Below are 19946 nucleotides of genomic sequence, written 5' to 3' on the forward strand. Positions count from 1 at the left end.
CAAGACAAACAAAATTACTCGTTAATATATCTCTGGGGTGGCATAAATTTGTATTCATTAGAATTGTTGGTTGTTACTTTTTTAATAATAATTTTTCTTAATGAAGTGCACATACAATTATTTTTTTTTTATTTTTGTTTTGCTACTTGTTGCTGTCATTCATTTTTTGGTCGCAAATTTTCGAAATTATTTCGTTTAACAATTATTTTCGTAGCTGTTGTTTTATTTACTTCTTCTTTTTCGTCTTTATTTCAAGTTTCTTTTCTTTACAGAATTTATGCGGTTCATTATTATAATATTTTTTTGTTTTATAACAATTGACGTTCTCGAAACTTGTTTTGAACCTTGACTTTTGTTTTTATAATTTTCGATTTTTTTTTTGCTTTAAATTTAAAATTTCTACTTTTGTTTTTTTTTCATTTTCTTTTCGTTTCTCTAGAGGCAAAACAAAATCTGAAAAAAAACTTCTAATAACGAAATGAACTGAAGAAATTAATATTTCATGTTTAGAAAAAAAAAATCAAAATATCGCGTGTGAATCTGATTACGGTTGTTTGCAAAATTAATACGATAAGATGTTTTGTTTTAATTTTATTTAAAAAACAAGTATTTTTTAAATAAAAACAATAATCATACAAAATGGATTTATACGAAAGAATTTTTTTTTAAGTTTTGAGTGCTGGAGTTTTGGAAACATGGCCGATATGAAAATTTCATAGTTTAACATAGTTAAAACTTCATATATTTATTGTTTAATATAAACGGAAACCCCACTTTCATTTCCCTAGTTGGCTCAAAAGTTAATTTTATCGACCAAAAGACAAATGTTTTATTAACACTGTCGAACCTGATAGTTTTTTTTCTAATAAACGGGGTCTGGAAAATTTCGTAAATTGTTTACTTTGATTTCTGGATGCTGTTGCTACCAAATTTGAAGATTGTAACTATGTATAATGGTTTTCCAGATATACAAGTTTTGTATTTAATTTTTAAAGGAGAGACTACGAATCCACGATTCGCCATTAGGAAAGTAACACTGCCATTTTTTAGTCATATTATTCTAAAATACATATTAATATTGATATCAAAGTGGGTCGTACGAAATTTGAGCACTCCAAATTTTATAGTTTCCTAGATATACGAATTTTGGTACTTATTTTATAGGTACTTGCCCACTATTGCGAGTTAACCTATTTTCCCTAGTATTTATATACATATGTGTGAAAGTTGTTCGTGCAAAATTTAAAGATTTTAGTCGTACTAGTTTGCGAGATTAATTTAAGTAGTTATTTAGTAAATTGGCGTGGCACCTTGTCCATTTGCAATTTCAAAATAAAATGTAGCCAATTTTTCCTTCCATACATACAGAAACATACTGTGAATATATTAAATATAAAAATCAATGTCATTTTACAAAAAAAGTTCGTTCTATTTTTTTCATACTTCTTATCACTTTATGAAAGTTAAATATTTATATCACCTGCTTTTTTATCTGAAAAATACAAATTAATTATTATTATTTTTCACCTACTTTGTTTTCAAATACATACATACTTACATACATATGCAGCAGAAATATCAAAAAATATTGTTTACGCATAGAACACAATAAATACATAGATAGATATTTGTTAAATATTGTCTGTAATTTAACATTTGATATAAGTGTGTTTATTGTTTTTAGAATTTCATATATGATTACTGTATGAAATATTTTTTAAAAATTGCGGTTAACCACTAATTAATCGAATAAAATCTCTTGATGTTATTTGACATAAATACATTTTAAATTTATACATGCTGGCGCTTTAATACAATTGTATTGTTTTTTTATTTCTTGTTGTTTATTTGTTTTTTTATTTTTCGTGTTCATTGTAAACTTTTTGACAGTTGATTATTAGAATTATTAGAAATATTATTTGCCTGTCAATTAATAAAATAAAAAAAATATGAAAAAATAAAATTAGCAACAAATCTATTGTGAAATTACCCAGCAAAATATTTACTTACCCGATTTAAGTAAAATTTAAGCAAGTAATAGCAAAGAGTAAGTACTTACTTTTCGGGTGAATAACTTCTTCTTATGACATGACTAGTTACAAAAGTGCTTACAAAACTTTTCCGGATTTAACATCGGTTGTACAACATTAAAAGATAACCTGGTTTGAGAAGGAAAAAAGTTATATCAGATACATAAGGCAAAATAACTTAAACAAATGTGTTGGAGGGCACCAACAACTTCCACAATAAAAACTGCTCATGCAGGGTCAATGATAGTGCTTGGTTAAAATCGTATTAAGTTTAGAAAGTTCCAAATCAAAATTGATGTAACATTAACAAAAATACACTTATTTTGCGATGGATGATGAAACTTGTGTACTGTAGACTTTTTGCATCTTCAGGGACAAGATTTTAATGCCGCAAATAGACAAGATAATGTCCAAGAATAACAAAAAGCAAAATTTCTCAAGATGTTTCTAAAGAAGCCAACCATTTTTGACATTTACTTACGAAGCATTAATCTCCCAGAATAATAGTCCATATGCTTTTTTTAAATAGTTCCACTGCTATTTTTAAATAGTAGCTAGCCGATAGATAGCATTAATCTCAACCAATTGTATAATATTCGTTAACCGACCTAGAGCGGAAGCATTTATCTCGTCAAGTTGTAGTCCGTACCCATTCCTAAATATTAGTCTGACGATTGAGAGCCTAAGTCTTTTATCTGATCCGATTGTAAAATATTCGTATTGTACTATTAATAGTAGCCGAATCATTCATCTTGTCGGTTTGTATTCCATAGGTAATTAGCCAACAAGAGAATTTATCTCTCGGCTCCGATTTAGAGCCAAAGCATTTATCTCGACGCAAAAATTTATCCCATCGGATTAAGACCGTAAGCCAAAGCATTTATTTCATAGAATTGCATTCATAATAGTATATAATCGTTAGCCGACCGAGAATCAAAGCATACGTTATAGTCAGCCAAAGAGAAAAGCTAAATATATAACAATTAAGAATCAGAAAAACCGAGATCTGAACTTGTTCTCTCATAGGGGACCTACACAAGATTAATTAAAACACGTGCCATTTTATCTCATTTATTGTTAATTAAATATAATTAGAACCAATTACGAATTATTGCTAATACAAAAAGATAATTCTATTAACAAACGACCCACTCACTCATCCGTTAATAAAGTTGTTGCTATTTTCTAAATTTGTTAAACAATCCAAAAACTGTCTTGTTAATTTGTAGTTTTCATTTTTTTTAGCCGAACATTCCATATTTTGTTGTGTTTTTTTAATGATGGCTTAAATAAATCATTAAGAAAAAATATTTTCAGTCTGGAATTATCGACTTGTGTTATTTTTTTTCGAATTGTTAGTTCCAAATACAAGGCAGAATTCTCAGCAAGTTGGCAAATTATTTATTTGTTTTATTTCCTTTTCTGGTGTTTGCCATTTTTTTCATTCATTCATTTATTTTTTCTTTAATTTATTACTTATTATTACTGCTGCTGCTATTTTTGTTCTTTAATAACAAAATTCATCATTTTTTGTGATTGATGGCCAAGTATATGAATTCTTTAAAAATATTTCAATTCGTTTTGTTTGTTTGTATTTTTGCGGTTGTCTTATAATGAGGTATTTCTCCGACTTAATGAAGTTCCTCATGTCTATTAGAAATTACAACAAATACAAATATTTTTGAATAAGAAAACAAAAATATATTTTGTTGCTGTTATTGTACTCGTGAAACTAAGTCTGTTTTTAAAAAAAGACAAATTAACATCATTATGACATTAAAAATACAATATCATTATCGTCTTAGGTAAATGCCATCGTATAAAAAATAAGTTTGCACAGGTGTAAATTTTTCGAAAAATTGGGGTTTGTTTTTCAAACAATAAAAAAACTTACAGTATATTTTTGTTATATTACGCTTTATATAATTTTAACACTTAACGATGTTAAAAATATGCCAACAGCCATGTTTGACTAATTAGTACTGCTAACTACAATTACAGAATTACTAAAAACTTTTTTTAATTTTTTTTCCAGCATTTGCTTTAATGCATTAAAATTTTTGTAAATAAATAATTTTATTTATAATTAAATGCCAATGGAAATCATAAAAAAGTTAATATGTAAAATAGATAATTCTCTTTAATAAGGAAGTTCAAAAATAAATATTTCTTATAATTAAACAATACGAAGCACACATGTCAAATTTATTTAATATCAAAAACAATGTATTAAAGTTCACTCACTCCTCACCGCCATTGTTATGTCCCCAGCTTGAGTTTAATTAAAAAACATTGCAAATAAATTGTTTATTTAACGTTTTGTAGGAAATACCCGGAATTTAATTTAATCGATTTAAACAATTCTTGTTTCTAGCGCTAGATACTGGCAACAATTAATTTAGATTAAATTTAGCTAAAGAATTTCAACAATATAAAAACACAGACAAATTATAGGAATTATTTGTTTGAAATATTCTACAGATAAGATTTATATATTTATTTTATCAGTATTAATATTATTTTTTTACAAATTATAAACATCCATTAATAGTCCTATAGACACATGTATCCGAGTTATTTGCCACGATGTTTGTATTCCTTGTTTTAGTAGAAAATACATTCATATATTAGTGGTGTTCAGTTTAAGGTGCAATTGGTGTTGCAAAATATTGTTATTTTTTTTTTTGCAATCTTACCACAAAATGCGCATAGTTGTATTTATCACACTATTACATCTTCATAAATGGCCTTGTAAAATTACAAATACAGTATGTTGTTGCTTTTACAATCAAATAACAAGGTGTTTAACATTATAATTATCGCATCATTCAATATAATTTCAGCAATGTTTTTATGCAAATAAGAAACCTTTTCATAACAAAATACATAATATACAAATTTAACAGCCTTTCCAATCGTTGGCTCACTAATTTTGAATATAACATCTTTAGAGTCTAAATAAGCCCTTTATTCTTGGTAAGACAAGCAATGGAGTTCTGGTCGATACCTATTACAAATAGGTTTCCCTCAGGTTCTTCTTTCCTACAAAAAAACATTTCATATTTTCACTGTCAGCTCAGCTCGTTGAAGTTCTTTAGGGTGCTAACACATTGGTGAGATGCCAATTCTAAACTCGCACCTTAGAAGCGATTGCGTGGTGTAATATCTTAATGTTGAGAAATTCTATTTTACTCTGTTGCCATATTGGAATTTTACCGGCATCGTAAAAACTGTGGCAAACATCGTCCCGGTGTCTTCTTTTGTCAATTTTGAAGTAAGATGGCGACTGTCTTCCTTTTCACCGTTTAGTTTCTACTTCCTCGTTTTTTGGGACTTCTTTTGAGATGATTTCGACGGCATGATCGTCTTCGGTATATCTTGCTTGGCGTTGTACTAGCAGGATTTCTTTTAGTAAAGTATAGCTTGGTTTCAACTATGTACTGGGTGACGGGAGGCTATTTTTCTCCTTAAGTTTATTCTGAGTTGTCAACACCTTGGGAGACGATTTATCCTATAGAGTGTCGTGGGATTGGCTAACTATGATTTCTTAAGCAACTTCCTCTTCTGTGCTCTAGAAAGTATTATCTAAGTAATATGTAATTTCACCTTTTGCTTTACTTCATCCTTTTTGGGATTTGCTATAATGGTCTTGTTATTATCATATGAGGATTCAGACTTTTAGCCCTCACTTATATTTAAAAACTGATATAGCTTAGAGCTCTCTCCGAGTACTTACTTCTCTTTCACACCTATATTTTTGACAATGTCATGCTGTTCATTCGACACATTGTCCGCCACGGAGGCCAAGATACACATCTCCGTCGTAGTATTTTGCTCACGATTGCAGGATGAGGACGCCACGTGACTTGCGAGTAGATCAACACTTTCCGCCGGTACTTGCGTACACCTCAACTTTTATATTTTTATTTAGGCATGTTACTTATTCTTGATGTAATGATTTTATCTAATCCAGATGATTTTTCGTCTTTAGATCTATGATTCTTGTATTTACTATATACAGATGGATATTCAAGAAAATTACACCTTTAAATTCCGGTTTAGGTTAAATACATTCTCTAAGTGATTAATTTTTGAAAAATTTAATTTTGTAAAGGTCATAACCATGTTTTTGCTGGGTACTTTATTAAACATTTGTTTTGTATGCTTTGTTTTTTCATACAAAGTTTATAAAATATTTTAGAAATGTTTCTGAAATATTAAACACAATAAAAACTAAATTCTCTAATTTTAGATATTTTGCATTTTATTTAAAAATGTAAATTAACAATCAAAAATAAACATAAGAAAACATTTCAATGACAAATTAACAATAAATAGACAACAAAAAATAAAAGTAGCACGAAACGAATAATAAAACAAGAGTTTTGTTTTGCAAATGTCATCGGAAGTTGTCAAATAATATTATTGAATTGTTAATTTTAAAACATTTTAAAATAAGGAAAATTCGTCAAAATCTGAAAACGAATCCATAAAGGATTTAATAGATATTTAAAGGAAAGTTGTACTTAACTGAACCTTAAGCGTATAATTGCAACCAGGTAAAATTCCATATCTATCATTCCATTATTGTATGTGACAGAATTGTTATCTATATTGCTTTAACGAAATTATTAAAAACCTTCGTTACATTAAGCACAATGATATTTTTATATTTCAGTAACTAACCTTCTTTCTTATCAACATTTTTGGTCTTAATTTATTTAGTTTTTATGTTAAAACTTTACGTTTCTTTGTTTTTATTGTATATTGTGGTTGCGATAACATTCCTTAACTTTCTTCCTTCCCTAATTCATTTCCAAATTTTGTTCAAATTTTTTCTTCCAGATAGTGGTATTTCTTGTGTTTTTTTATTTATAAAAAAAAACATTTTTATTTATTTGTTTAGTTTCATTTTCTGTGATTTCACAGTTTTGCATTTGTAATCGCTAGAAAATTGCTGAAGATAAGAAATTTGTTTCGTATATTATTTATTGTTTTTAATTTTAGTATTTGCGTTTTTATGCAAAATATTTATTACCAGTGAGTAGTTAGTTGTACACGTTTGAAATATTTTCGCGTCTTATTTTTGTATTTTTTTATAATTTTGTGTAAATTGTTGTCACATTAGTTTATGATGAAATACATGTGTTTTATGGATCGGTAGGCGTAAAAAACGTATTTTATATGCCTGACTTGGCAAGAAAAGTTTGTAAGAGAAAACAAACGCAACTAACAATCTATAAATATTGGCCGAAATAAAATATTTTTATTAGTAAAAAAAAAACTTAATTTTTATTAAATGTTGTCATGTGTTTTTGGGGTATTTTTTGTTATTATGTTTTCTCACAGAGTTTTGTTACATTTTGCTAAAAGTGTTTGTTTTTTTTTTACATGTAACCACACTGTTTAGAATTTAAATGATCCAATTTGAATAATTTATTCAGGTTGATTACCATCACTTTATGTCTAAAATGTTTTAGTATTTAGTATAGTTTATTCACAATCAATTAACGGTACTTAAGGTATTATTATGAATTTCTTTTTTATTGAAATTAGGAACAATCAAAAAATACTTTATGAATTTTAAAAATTTAGGAAACTTAAGACAGCGATAAATTTATTTAATAAAGCTTGAGCTAGCGATAGATTTCTATAGGAAAGCTTGAGCTAGCGATAGATTTCTATAGGAAAGCTTGAGCTAGCGATAGATTTCTATAGGAAAGCTTGAGCTAGCGATAGATTTCTATAGGAAAGCTTGAGCTAGCGATAGATTTCTATAGGAAAGCTTGAGCTAGCGATAGATTTCTATAGGAAAGCTTGAGCTAGCGATTGATAATAAAGTTAATGCAGGAGGTAAAAGTCAAAAACTTATTATCTTATTATATTATTTATTCGAGGGAATGCTATATCTGGAGCTCCTAGTATTAATGGAACTAATCAATTTCCAAATCCACCAATATAATTGGTATTACTATAAAAAAATTATAATAAAAGCATGAGCTGTAACAATTACATTATAAATTCGGTCATCTCCAATTAAAGCTCTAGGATGTCCTAATTCAGCTAATGAAGCTTGAGCTAGCGATAGATTTCTATAGGAAAGCTTGAGCTAGCGATAGATTTCTATAGAAAAGCTTGAGCTAGCGATAGATTTCTATAGGAAAGCTTGAGCTAGCGATAGATTTCTATAGGAAAGCTTGAGCTAGCGATAGATTTCTATAGGAAAGCTTGAGCTAGCGATAGATTTCTATAGGAAAGCATGAGCTAGCGATAGATTTCTATAGGAAAGCATGAGCTAGCGATAGATTTCTATAGGAAAGCTTGAGCTTGTGGAATGCTTGATAAATATTTTTATGGGTACATTTCAGCAGCGGTCTGTTGAAGAAAGAGATTTTTGCTTACAGGGAAAGCGGAACTTATAAACTTCTTAATTTGCATGTCATTTCATACATTGAATTTACATAAAAAATATATTTGTTTCTGAAGTTTGCTAATGCTAGAGCCAATAACACAATGAAAGGTAATTTAAAAACAATTAAAATTGTTTAAAGTACACATTTTTTATTTTTTTTGTAACCTTAAATTAAGACGTTAATGGTTGAAATCTTTTCACTATTCATTCAATTCTTCTTTATTTGTTATTTTCTTAAAGTTTGTTCAAATGTCAAAATATTGATCGATCGCTTATGGTAAATTTCGCTAAATATATTTATTTACCTGTCTAATAGACTTTCAGTCGTTTAGACAATAAATATGTCTGTCGGCTTGACAGTGACCATTGATTATGTATTTAGAGAAATTACATTAAATGTTTTGCGTAGAAACAGAGGGAAACAAGAAAGAAAATAAATAAATAAATTGTTACGAATAAAGTAAAAGGTAAAAGAGGAAATTATGGAAATGTTGACAAATTTATATAAAAGCAATAAATAAATAAATAAAATGAAATGAAATGCAAAGAAAGTTTCGTTTCATTTGAATTGAATTGTATTTGGTTTAAAATTTATTCGCATATTGTTGTTTATACGGTTATAGTTAAATGCAAATTCATATCTGAGCCGGTATTTTAAAAGAAAAAAATTCTAAACTTGACCTTAAATAGTTTCATAAAACAATTTCATCGCGTGCATTGCAATATTTTCAATGTCTAGCATGTCTGAAAAGGTACTCACGCGCTTCTCTCAATTGAATCCAAATGAAATAGTGCATGTAAATTTACAACATTGTTGAATGTCATCAACTGCAATCACTTATTGCAAAGGAAATAAAATTATACAATATATATTTTTTTCATTATAATATGACGAAATACTTTGGCATAAATCCAGAAATAACGCTTACATATTATTGTAACTTAAATAACTACAAATATATTAAAAAGACCTCATTTTTGAATTATTTAAATATTTCAACAGGTTTTTTTCTTCTCCTAAAATACTTGAATAAGTGTGCATATCAAATATTTACTTATAAAGTAAGTATTACTAATCGATAAATGTATAAATACATTTTAACTTATTTTCTTAAATAAATAAACATTGAGGTTAAGTCATATTAAAAAGCTTTTAGAACGTTTTAAAATTTTTTTATTAAAGTGTACAATAAAAAATACCGATTTACCTTCGTTTGATTCCGAAAGTTTTATTGAAATTGTTCTTCAAACAAAAATGCTTTAAATTTCACACTTTTTTCTTATGTATAGCAGGGTTGGAAAAATTGGTACATTATACTTTTTTGGTACAATTTTATCTTCAAATGTACACCAATAACACTTTTTGATAATTTTAAATATTTTCCCTTATTGAAATAATAAATTTTTTACCCAAATTCGAAGAACTACCAACTTTGGCCAAATTTAACTTTTATCAACGAGATTAATTTTTAGAATTATTTTCTTATCCGATCGATTTTTTAGGGTCTTACTAGAAAATCCAATGTCCAATCATAGAGATAAATCTGACTAGTCTAATCACTAATCTATAGTTTTTAGAATACTTTTAACTAGAAGTTCGAAGTATTTCTAGAGACTATTCTATGAATTAGACTTTGGACTAGCATAAAAATTGCTCTATATACTAGTTTATTGTCTAGTTACGGCCAAGAAGAAATTCAATAGATGACATTATTAATAGAATTTAATAACGTGCAAACATCTACACGCTGGGAACGATTTTCATAACTCGAGTACACAAATCGGCCGATATACCAGATATTGAGAATACAACCTTATAATGAAGGTATTGTGCATAGCTTGTTGGCATAGATCGGCAATTTCGTGTTACTGCAAATGTCTTTCCTTTATAAAATAACATTAGATTTACTTAAAATTTTCATAGCCCCTTATTAACTAAATTATATTTATTTTTTTTAGGCTTATATTACTTCTAGCTTTTACACCAAACTGTGAGAGTCACAAATGTCTGATTCAAAAAAAGAATTTCATTGACGTATTGTTTGTTTATGAAAGTTCTTAATTTGACACTTAGTATTTTATTGACATAATTATTTAGCAACTAGGTGTTAAATTCGAAAAATAAAATAAAAGTAATTTTTTTTTTATATTTGCTTAAACAATTTAATATTTATTTTAATTCTTACAAGATTTATTATAATTACATTAAAATAAATATATCCCACCAAAAACAAGGTAAAAACTTTGAATTGTAATTACTTACCTAACAACATACTTTTCAATGTATGTATAAAAGAAAAGCTTTTTTGAGAACTCGTATGTATGTATTAAAAGTAATTCAATACTAAACTCCTTATAAATAATGCCTTTGTTATGTAGTTGTCATAAAAAAGAAAGTTGTTTAGTAAGTTCATGTCATTATCCAGTTTTTGCTGGGATATTCATATATAAATTCTAAATTAATATTTTTTTAATATTCCTAATTTAATTTGTTTTTATTAAATTATTAGAATATTTTGGCAAGTTACAAACATAATACGAATCGCTGTAGCTATTATAGTTTTCTAGATATGAATACATTTTCATATGAATGTCAAAGTTTTTCATGTAAAATTTGAAGAATCTAACTCTAATAGTTTCTCAGATATACTAATTTATCTATTTAATTAATATAATGGCTCTAAGCACCCAGCAGATGAAAGTCTGCCCAAAATGTTTAGATGAATACTAAAGTTCTTTGTAGAAAATTATAAAAATCTAGTTCTAGTAGTTTTTCAGAAAAACTAATTTTTGTGTTTAATTCATGTGGGAGGTGCCGCTCCCCTTATTGCTAGTCCGCCAAATGTATAGATTGTGTTTTTCTTTAATTTTTAATTATATAGTTGTATCTTTTGCCCGTGGTACTTATGTATGTCATACTAATTTGTCGTCAAAAATAGAAAATATAATCAATCTATATTTTTTTTTATTTTCTTTTCTTTTCGAAACTTTACAGTCTGATAACCATGACCGATTACTAAAACTTTTCTTAAATCAATGAAGCTGAAAATTATTATAATTATCTTTTGAAAGACATAAATATGCCTGATACTTAAGTACTTGTGCTTCAATTTGCCAATATAAACAATATATTAATTTTTAGACATCGAAAGCACTTTTCTAATCAAACTTTAAAGTTAAAAATAATTTTTATATAAAAAATTTATTTCATAAAAACTTGATGCTGGTTGATATTTAAAAAAATGTGTTAAATGATTTAAACTTGTTTATTTATTTATTTATTTAGCCGGATTTAACTTCTCAAATGTTCTACTCGTGTTACTCAAAACAATTAAATATTATTATTGGTTTACTACAGGATTCCAGTAATTTATAAATTTTGTCTTTTCATTCAGTTAACTGTCATATTGTCTTTAATGTTTGTTATTATTATTTAAATATTTAAATATTGTATTTTGCGTATAGCGTTACTAATTGTCTTAGAGCTTCTTGTTAAAAGTGTGTTTTTTTGGTTTTAATTGCTTTTTTGTCTTCTTAATAATAAATTGTTTAAAAATAACAATAATAATGATGTTGACGTTGTTTATTTTCTTGTTTATTTATTATTCGTGTCAACAAATATCAAGATTGTTGAGAAAACAAGTATACATAGTATGTACAATGTTGGTCGCCACGCTACTTCTAGCCAAAATGATTAACTCCATTCTTATTGAAAAAAAATATATATATAAAAATTATTTAAATAAAGTTGACACTGTTGTTTGGGGAATTGCGTAATTTGTTATTTAATATTTAAATTGTTGTTAAACCTAAAGTTCAACACAACAAATTAATGTATGACTACTAGTACTTAAGTATTCTTAAATCTGTTTTGTACGTGTGCTTAAGTAAATTGTAAACTTAATCGGTTTTGTCATTTGATCTATTCATTTACTTAACAGAATTTTACATAGAAATTTTTGTAGTTGCAAATCTAAACGACCATCAAGCTTTTTAGTTGGTTTGTAATCTTCTTGTATTAAAAATAATTTTACATAATTTTTGTTCTTTTGTAGAAGAACTAGAACCGCTGTTGCTCTTTAAAATTTTTAATTTACCATGTTGTCATTTAAATTGATATGTTTTTTAAAAATTTGTATTTAATTTTAAAATTCAAAAAAAATTAGTTTTTGAAATTTCCATATAATTTTGGTTTTATTTAGTTAATTCAGTTGCAGATTTTCTTTTTATTCTTTCCTCTTGCTCTACAATAATTTTACGAAATATGTGTAGACACAACATATTATTTTTCACACTTTCACTATAAATATATAATTGCAAAGAAACCATTTAGTTGTCCTAATTTGTAGAGGGTTTATAGTTGTGGTAACAAATATCCATTCATCCATTCATTGTTCATATTCTTGACGTATCAAATGTGGTTTTGTTAATTAAACTTTATTTGGGTTAAGACACACATACGAAAAGTTGGTAAATTTTTAATGACCAGCAGCTAGTCATTTTTCAATAAAATTATTTGAAAGTATGTACTGAAATGTTTTTGAATAATAACACTTTTATTACACTTACTTGCCAAACGCCCTCTAGCACATACAGCCATAGTCAAAAATATTTTACACAAACTTAAAAATTGTACTTTGAAATAAAACCAAATATTATTTTTTTTCTTAATCTATTGACTAGTTTATGAACTTCTAGTCTGTAGCTCAGTCTATATAGATCAGTCTATGGACTAGTTTATAGATCAGTCTATGGGCTAAGCTATTGACTAGTCTATGGACTAGGCTATATACTAGTTTATAGACTAGACCATAGCCTGTCTAAAGATTACGCTATAGACCAGACTTTAGTCTATGTACGAGTTTATAAACTAATCTATAACCTAGTCTATAGACTAGCCCATGAACTAAGTTATATACTAGTCTAGCCTATCTATGATTTATGGAAAAGGCTATAGATTTGTCTATAAATCTGTCTATGGACTAAACTATACCCCAGCTAATGGACTAGACCAATTTATGGACTAGTTTTAGGACTAATATATAAACCAGTTTATGGACTAGCCTAAAGACAAGTTTTAGACCAGTTTATAAACAAATCTTTTGACTGGTCTATGGACTAATTGGCTAAAATGAATACCAGGAGAAGTACTGCTACTGCGGTTATTTTCCGTGGCCAAAAAAATTGAAAAACTACGGAAAACTATTCAATTCTAACATATCATATTAACGTGAGTGATCAATGAACATATGCTTTGATTTGTAATATGAACCTTTAAAATTTCGATTAAGTTAAACCTTTATTAATTTTCAAACCTATGTATGATTGATTTAAAAATAGCTTTAGGCAAAAATTTGTCACGAAATAATATTTCAGTGATTTGACACATGATTTGACATTTTAAATTATTTGTACAAAAGAAAACAATTGAAATTGTTTAAACAAGAACATCATGGAAGACAAGTTTTTTTGTAATTTATCAGTATATTATAAATATTTCTCCGTTTTTTTTTTACATTTTACAAACATTTTCAAATGGTTGGCCGTCTATCATAAGTTGTAACGGAGATGATTTTTGTTTTGTCTTAACAGTAATCTTTAAATATTTAATAAATTAGTTAATTTTATTTGATATTTCACTAAATTAAAAAGAAATGAAGTTGCAAAAAAATTAATTATTCAAAATTGATTTTTTAAAAGGAAATTAAAAGGCCCCCATGTTTTTAATCAAAATTTTTAATTTGTCTTTCATTTCCTTTCATTAGTTTTAGAAATATTTTTTTTGCAAAATTTAAACTTAAAAATTAGTTTTAGTAAAAATGTAAAATTAATCTCTCTATTTTAATATAACATATTTATATTAATTAAGCGCGTCATTGGTTGTGGGTGTAGAATCGTTACTCGAAAACGTGTGATCAGAAATTCTATTGCGTTTTAAAAACACTTTCATTGATTTTGCATTATATATTTTATTTTATTTTCGTTTTCAATTTGTATTTATTATTGTTTAAAATGTTTAATTTATTAACTATTTTGTAAACGGAGACAAAATGTCACCGCTGGTTGTCCATTTAGGGAATGTACCCCTTTTGAAATGTTTTTTTTTTATTTTATAAATTCTATAAATGTTTCGTTATTTATTACACCCATTAACATGACCAATTATCCCATATTTCAGTAACCCACACACTATGTGGTGGGTTCCCTCTATAGAAATCATAATTATATAAACAAATTTTATTATTTTCTTGTCTCTTGTGTATTTTTATAGAAAAGTAAACAATTTTAAGAATTACAATAATTTAAGATTATCAAAAAAACAAAAGTCTAAAATTTCTTTTCTAGATGTTTTATCCAAACAGGTTCTGCCAAAATTTATTCATAATTTATGGAGTTTTTTTTCAATGTTTTTGTTTTACTTTTTAGACAAAATTCTCATACAAGTGTAATTATATGAAATTAAGTTGTTGTTTGTATATTAAATAATAAATTATAAAAAAATTTGGTTTTTATTATTATTTATTATTTTCAAATACTTTTTTTTTATTATATTCCACTTATTAGAGGTAAGTGTTGAAATAATTATAGAAATACAAAAATTGTCACATTTGTTTCTAGTTTGTTTGACATTTTTAAGCTTTAAATATTTGATTAAAAAAATTTAAAAAAAAATATTATGAAATGATTAACAAATATTTAAGCAGCTTGTGTTGCATGAAATTTGTTGCTTAAGTGGATTTATTTATATATTTAACAAATTAATCATTTTTTGGTGTTTATTTTAAATTAAATACATTATTAAGCACATATTCAGAATGATTTGTTTGCTCCAAGTGTGGTTTACTTTTTTTATTTTGAATTTATTTGTTTTTAATTATATTCATATCAGACATTGATTTTTTATATGGAATGTGTTAATTGTTCTACAAGATGTTGGAGCGTTTTAAAAATCCCCTTGAAATAATGATCAAAAACCACCATTTGAAATTCAACATGAGCGGAAAGTACACAACAAGTACTTATTCATATTTACTTTCCAGACCCTAGAGTTTCTCATATTATTTACCAAATAACAACAGGAAAAAAATATCAAATATAAATGCAAAATATTCAAACTCCATTGCGCTTTTGCAACATTTAAAATCGATTATTTTTTCAATTTAAAATAAGTTTTTGTTTTAATAAAATTGCAAGCTTTACAACCAATATTTCCTAAGAATTTTTGTATATTCTAGGTTGTACACAAACTAGTCAAAAGATGCACTTTCAGAACTTTCTTTTTTAATTCCCACTAATTTTGCCCAACCCACGAGTTCAGTTTTAAGTTATTTTCTTTCTTTTATTTTTTTTTAATTTAACAAAAATTGTTGCATGTTTTTAAATATATATTTTTTTAATATTTTTATTATTTGTTGTTACTTGTTTGCTTATGAGTTTTTTTGCGTTCTTTTCTTTTTTTGCGCATTTTGCAGATACAAACAGCATGAGTCGTGAAAGCGATGACAACTTGAGTTCCATCAATTCTCAGTACACAGGTAACGTATATGACATTAATTTTCTCATTATTTACTACTATGATTTTTTTAATTTATTTTGAAAACTTAAAAAAAAAAGTATTTTTACTAAAAATCATCTCATCCAGTTTCTTTTTGGTTTATGTAACACAGTTAAATTATTTTGTTTAATTTTCCATTTAATTTTAATTTTATAATTTAATCTTTACTTTTTTTGTGGTGAAAATATTATTTAAATTACTTCGAATAGACAGACAAGTAAATATAATTATATAAGTTACTGTTGCTGTAAGATCCCCAACTGTTTTGAATTGCTATTAAAAGTTGTAATAGCACAGTGGTTGAAAAATAATAAATAATACTAGTCATAACATTTAACGATTTCTACTCCCTTTCAAAGCAATTTTAAAATCTAGCAAAAATATAGTTTCAACTTAAAACTACCATAATCGATTTAAACCTATGGTTTCACTGTCCTCTCCACATGCCCTACATTCGTCTGAATCCGCACGTCTAATATTGTAAGCTGAACTAGTAATCCGGTGTGTTCACTCAGAATACGTACCATCGTACTAACCTCAGACATTCTAATTTTGAGGAGATTTCTCCAAACTATGTAAACCTTACCTCTGGGAGAATATTCAGTTAAAGTTTTTTTGAAGTACGGTCTTAGATTTAATTTTATCGCATGATATCGCTCTCAATGCCATCTAGTTGTTTGTAAATATATAAAGTTCTGTAGGCAACATCTGTGTAGCAACGAATTCCTGCTGGTATTTGCTCTAAAGTTCCGCTTGACCAAGGCTTTCTATCTGAGATCAGCGTTTTAAGGTTTACGCCATATTTAACAGACTTTAGTTTAGTCTATAGTCTAGTTTATAGTTTATAGTCTGGTTTATTGAGCAGTATAAAGCCTAGACTATAGTTTTACCTAAAGCTTAACCTATTATCTACTCTATAGACTAGTCTTAAGTCCAGTCTATAGTAGCGGAAAATTAGTTTACTACTTTAAAACATAAAAAGTACTATTTTTATTATAAATTAATACTATTTTAAAATTTAAATTTTCCATGCGTAGGTCGGACTTTTGATTAATCCACGGCAAAAATATAAAATAGTTATACGCATTAGAAAGAAATTAACCGATTGATTTCTAACAGGTGTCAAACAAATATTTGTATTTTCTATTCTCTATTCTTTTTTCGTATTTTTTTTCAAACAGTTACTATTTTCCATAAAAATAAGCAAAACTTCTACTAAAATTATAATGAAAACAACAGTTTCATTAAAGCCTATTTAGTACATGCTTCCACTCTAAGTCACTATTGATGAACGACACCGATCAGCTTTTGTTATGACTCAATTCATTATACAATTGTTTTCTAAGGCGTTTGGCCATATTTATTTAATTGAAAAAAATCGTACCTATTATAATTGACCATATTAATAAATTCATTGAATAAAGAATATTTATTTCATAACAACAAAATTATTTATTAATGAAACGAAAAATTACATTAATTATGCGCATCAGGTTTGAACAATAGAATATTTTACGAAATAATAATAATAATAATAAGGGGAAGTTTCAATGTGATTCTTTTTATACATTTGTTTATTTATCTAATTGTTATATAAAAAACAACATTAATTACTTTTTGTCAACATGATAAAAATTCTGAAAAAGGTCAACGAAATATTAACATAAAAATTTTGATTGTTAGCCTAACTCTATTAACCGCAAGTCAAGTTCAATGGTGAGAAAAAGATTCTTATTTGGTAAAATACAATTAAATAAATTTGAATTTGACAACCTAAAGCAAGATCTATTTTTTCATATTTTAGTATAAACTTTCTATTCTAAAATTAATATTAAAGTATAGGAAATGATTTGATTTTATTACAAAATTATCTTTTCTAAATCTGCACAAGTTTAAAATTTTTATGAATATTTTGCATAATTATAGTTTGTTGTTATAAAAATAAAACCGGAAATTAAAATGTCAAATGTACGAATATAAAAACAAAATTCTTAAATAAAAAGTTGTTAAGATTGAAGCAATCAAATTTTTTTTTTTTAAATTCAATCGACTTAATAAAAATATCAAGTAAAGAACTTTTCGACATAAAAACTCAAACACGCCTTGCTACTGAAAATAATGAAAAAACATAAACTTTTAATGATTTCGATGTAAAAAAAATTATTAAACTAAAGTCACGATTTATAGAACGTTTAGAATTAATAACGCAAATAAAAATGATTGCGATATAAATAAATTTAATGAATTTATTTTTAATTTAAACATTAAAACATAAATATAAAATGTCATTAAATGCAGCTGACTGACAAGACGAAAGTTAAACAACCCGATAAACATTTAGGCAATTCACAAATCGTATTGTAATCGAAGTATTTATAAAAAATGCAATTTTAATTGAACATGATAAATATGTATTCGTTGTACTTGCACATCCATGTTATTTTCTATATTATATTTATGGCATCAATAAATGTCTATTTTTCATGTTTAATGCTTAAACATTTCTTAATCATTCTACTGGATTTACTGCATTTTCAAGATAATCTTATAATTTAGAAAAGCATTCAGGTGGAAAATTACAAAAAACAATTTCCGCCGGTGATTTTTAAATTACTACATTTACTGCATTACACACTCGTGTTCATTCACATAATCTATCAATCTACACTTTAGATGATAATTTGCATTAAATTTTTGTAAAAAAATTTATTTTTTTTTAATAAAAAAAACTTTGTAAAATTCATGTGGGCCTAAATATTGGCTCACTTATAAAACACCACCACCACCCTGACAACAACAATATCTTACAAGTAGAAAACTAGTTGTTTATCTACATTACGCGAGTATCTATTAATTTTACATAAACTTTAACAATTTTATTTTTGCGCCCACAGAGCTAATGATGGTCCACCTCCTTATCAGAATGTGAAAAAAACACACAACACAAGTAATATTGAATCATTTATGTACCCTACTTGCAAAATTTTTAATTTAACAATTTGTTTAAACTATTTTTAAGATTTAATTTTCAAAACAATACTTTTATCACGCCTATATTCTAAATCGTATAAATACTTTATGTAATTTCACGGAACTCCGTTATGTTATAGAATTGTTATACATTTTGTATTGTGTATTGAAAGCACGTTGCTTAGGGTATCTTACATTGCTGAATCGCCCTCACTATGGTATTATTGTAATCTCGAGAAATAGAAGTACTTTCATTCTGCGGTGATTGTGATTAAAAACTAAATATCGGTTGGAAGATAATTTTTTTTAAGACTGATGTACGAAATTAATCGGGATGAGTTTTCGGCGTTGTTATCGACTTCAGATATGCTCGGAACAACGGGACAGCACTGGTTACAGAATGTAAAGCTCGATTATTTGATTGAAGTGTTTTTATACAACTATCCACGAATTTGTTAAAAACACGTTAGGATCATATTGAAGGCACTATAACATAAAAGTTTTTCATGGATATTTTATTAAATATTTTTATTAAAATAAGTCACTTATATTTCCCGGCCATCGTTTAATAATACAATTCCTCCTTCAGAAAATTACCTTACTCAAGAATAAACTTTATTCTTTAAAAATTAAGATATTCTATAAAGTTTGACCTATAGTTCATCAAAGTCCCGATATAAGGTCCTCTTTTAAAAACACTCTGATGCTCATATTAATATCAATACATCGTATCCTAGTATAAATGTGTTATTAAATATCGGAATGATTGGTCCGAAATAATCTGCGACTGTATATTGTTACACTATTTGAGATTTTAATCGTTTGTTTCTCTTACAATAATGGTCTCTCATCTTATTCTGAAAATCTAGTTATTGGTAAAAAATATATATATTTAGAAGTCCCGTTAACACTCTTTTGTAGGTACAAAAGAAAAGGCTCTCAATTTTCTATTAGCGATTGGAAATCTTAATCTCAGTAC

At 26.6% G+C, this 19946-nt stretch overlaps 1 protein-coding gene across 12 annotated transcripts in view; it reads left to right on the forward strand.

Annotated features, from left to right (window-relative positions):
* Nucleotides 1-19946, forward strand: part of LOC111676184 (restin homolog) — a 70922-nt gene that overhangs the window by 15980 nt on the left and 34996 nt on the right. For 11 of the 12 annotated variants that reach the window (XM_046956565.1, XM_046956568.1, XM_046956561.1 and 8 more), the window contains one exon: nucleotides 15915-15977. The exons of the other annotated variant lie outside the window; for it this stretch is intronic. In XM_046956565.1, coding sequence (XP_046812521.1) covers nucleotides 15915-15977 — 63 coding nt within the window. The remainder of the gene's footprint in view (nucleotides 1-15914; nucleotides 15978-19946) is intronic. 12 annotated transcript variants of the gene reach the window in all.

The sequence above is a fragment of the Lucilia cuprina genome, chromosome 2 (genome assembly GCF_022045245.1).
Source record: "Lucilia cuprina isolate Lc7/37 chromosome 2, ASM2204524v1, whole genome shotgun sequence".
Taxonomy (NCBI): Eukaryota; Metazoa; Arthropoda; class Insecta; order Diptera; family Calliphoridae; genus Lucilia; species Lucilia cuprina.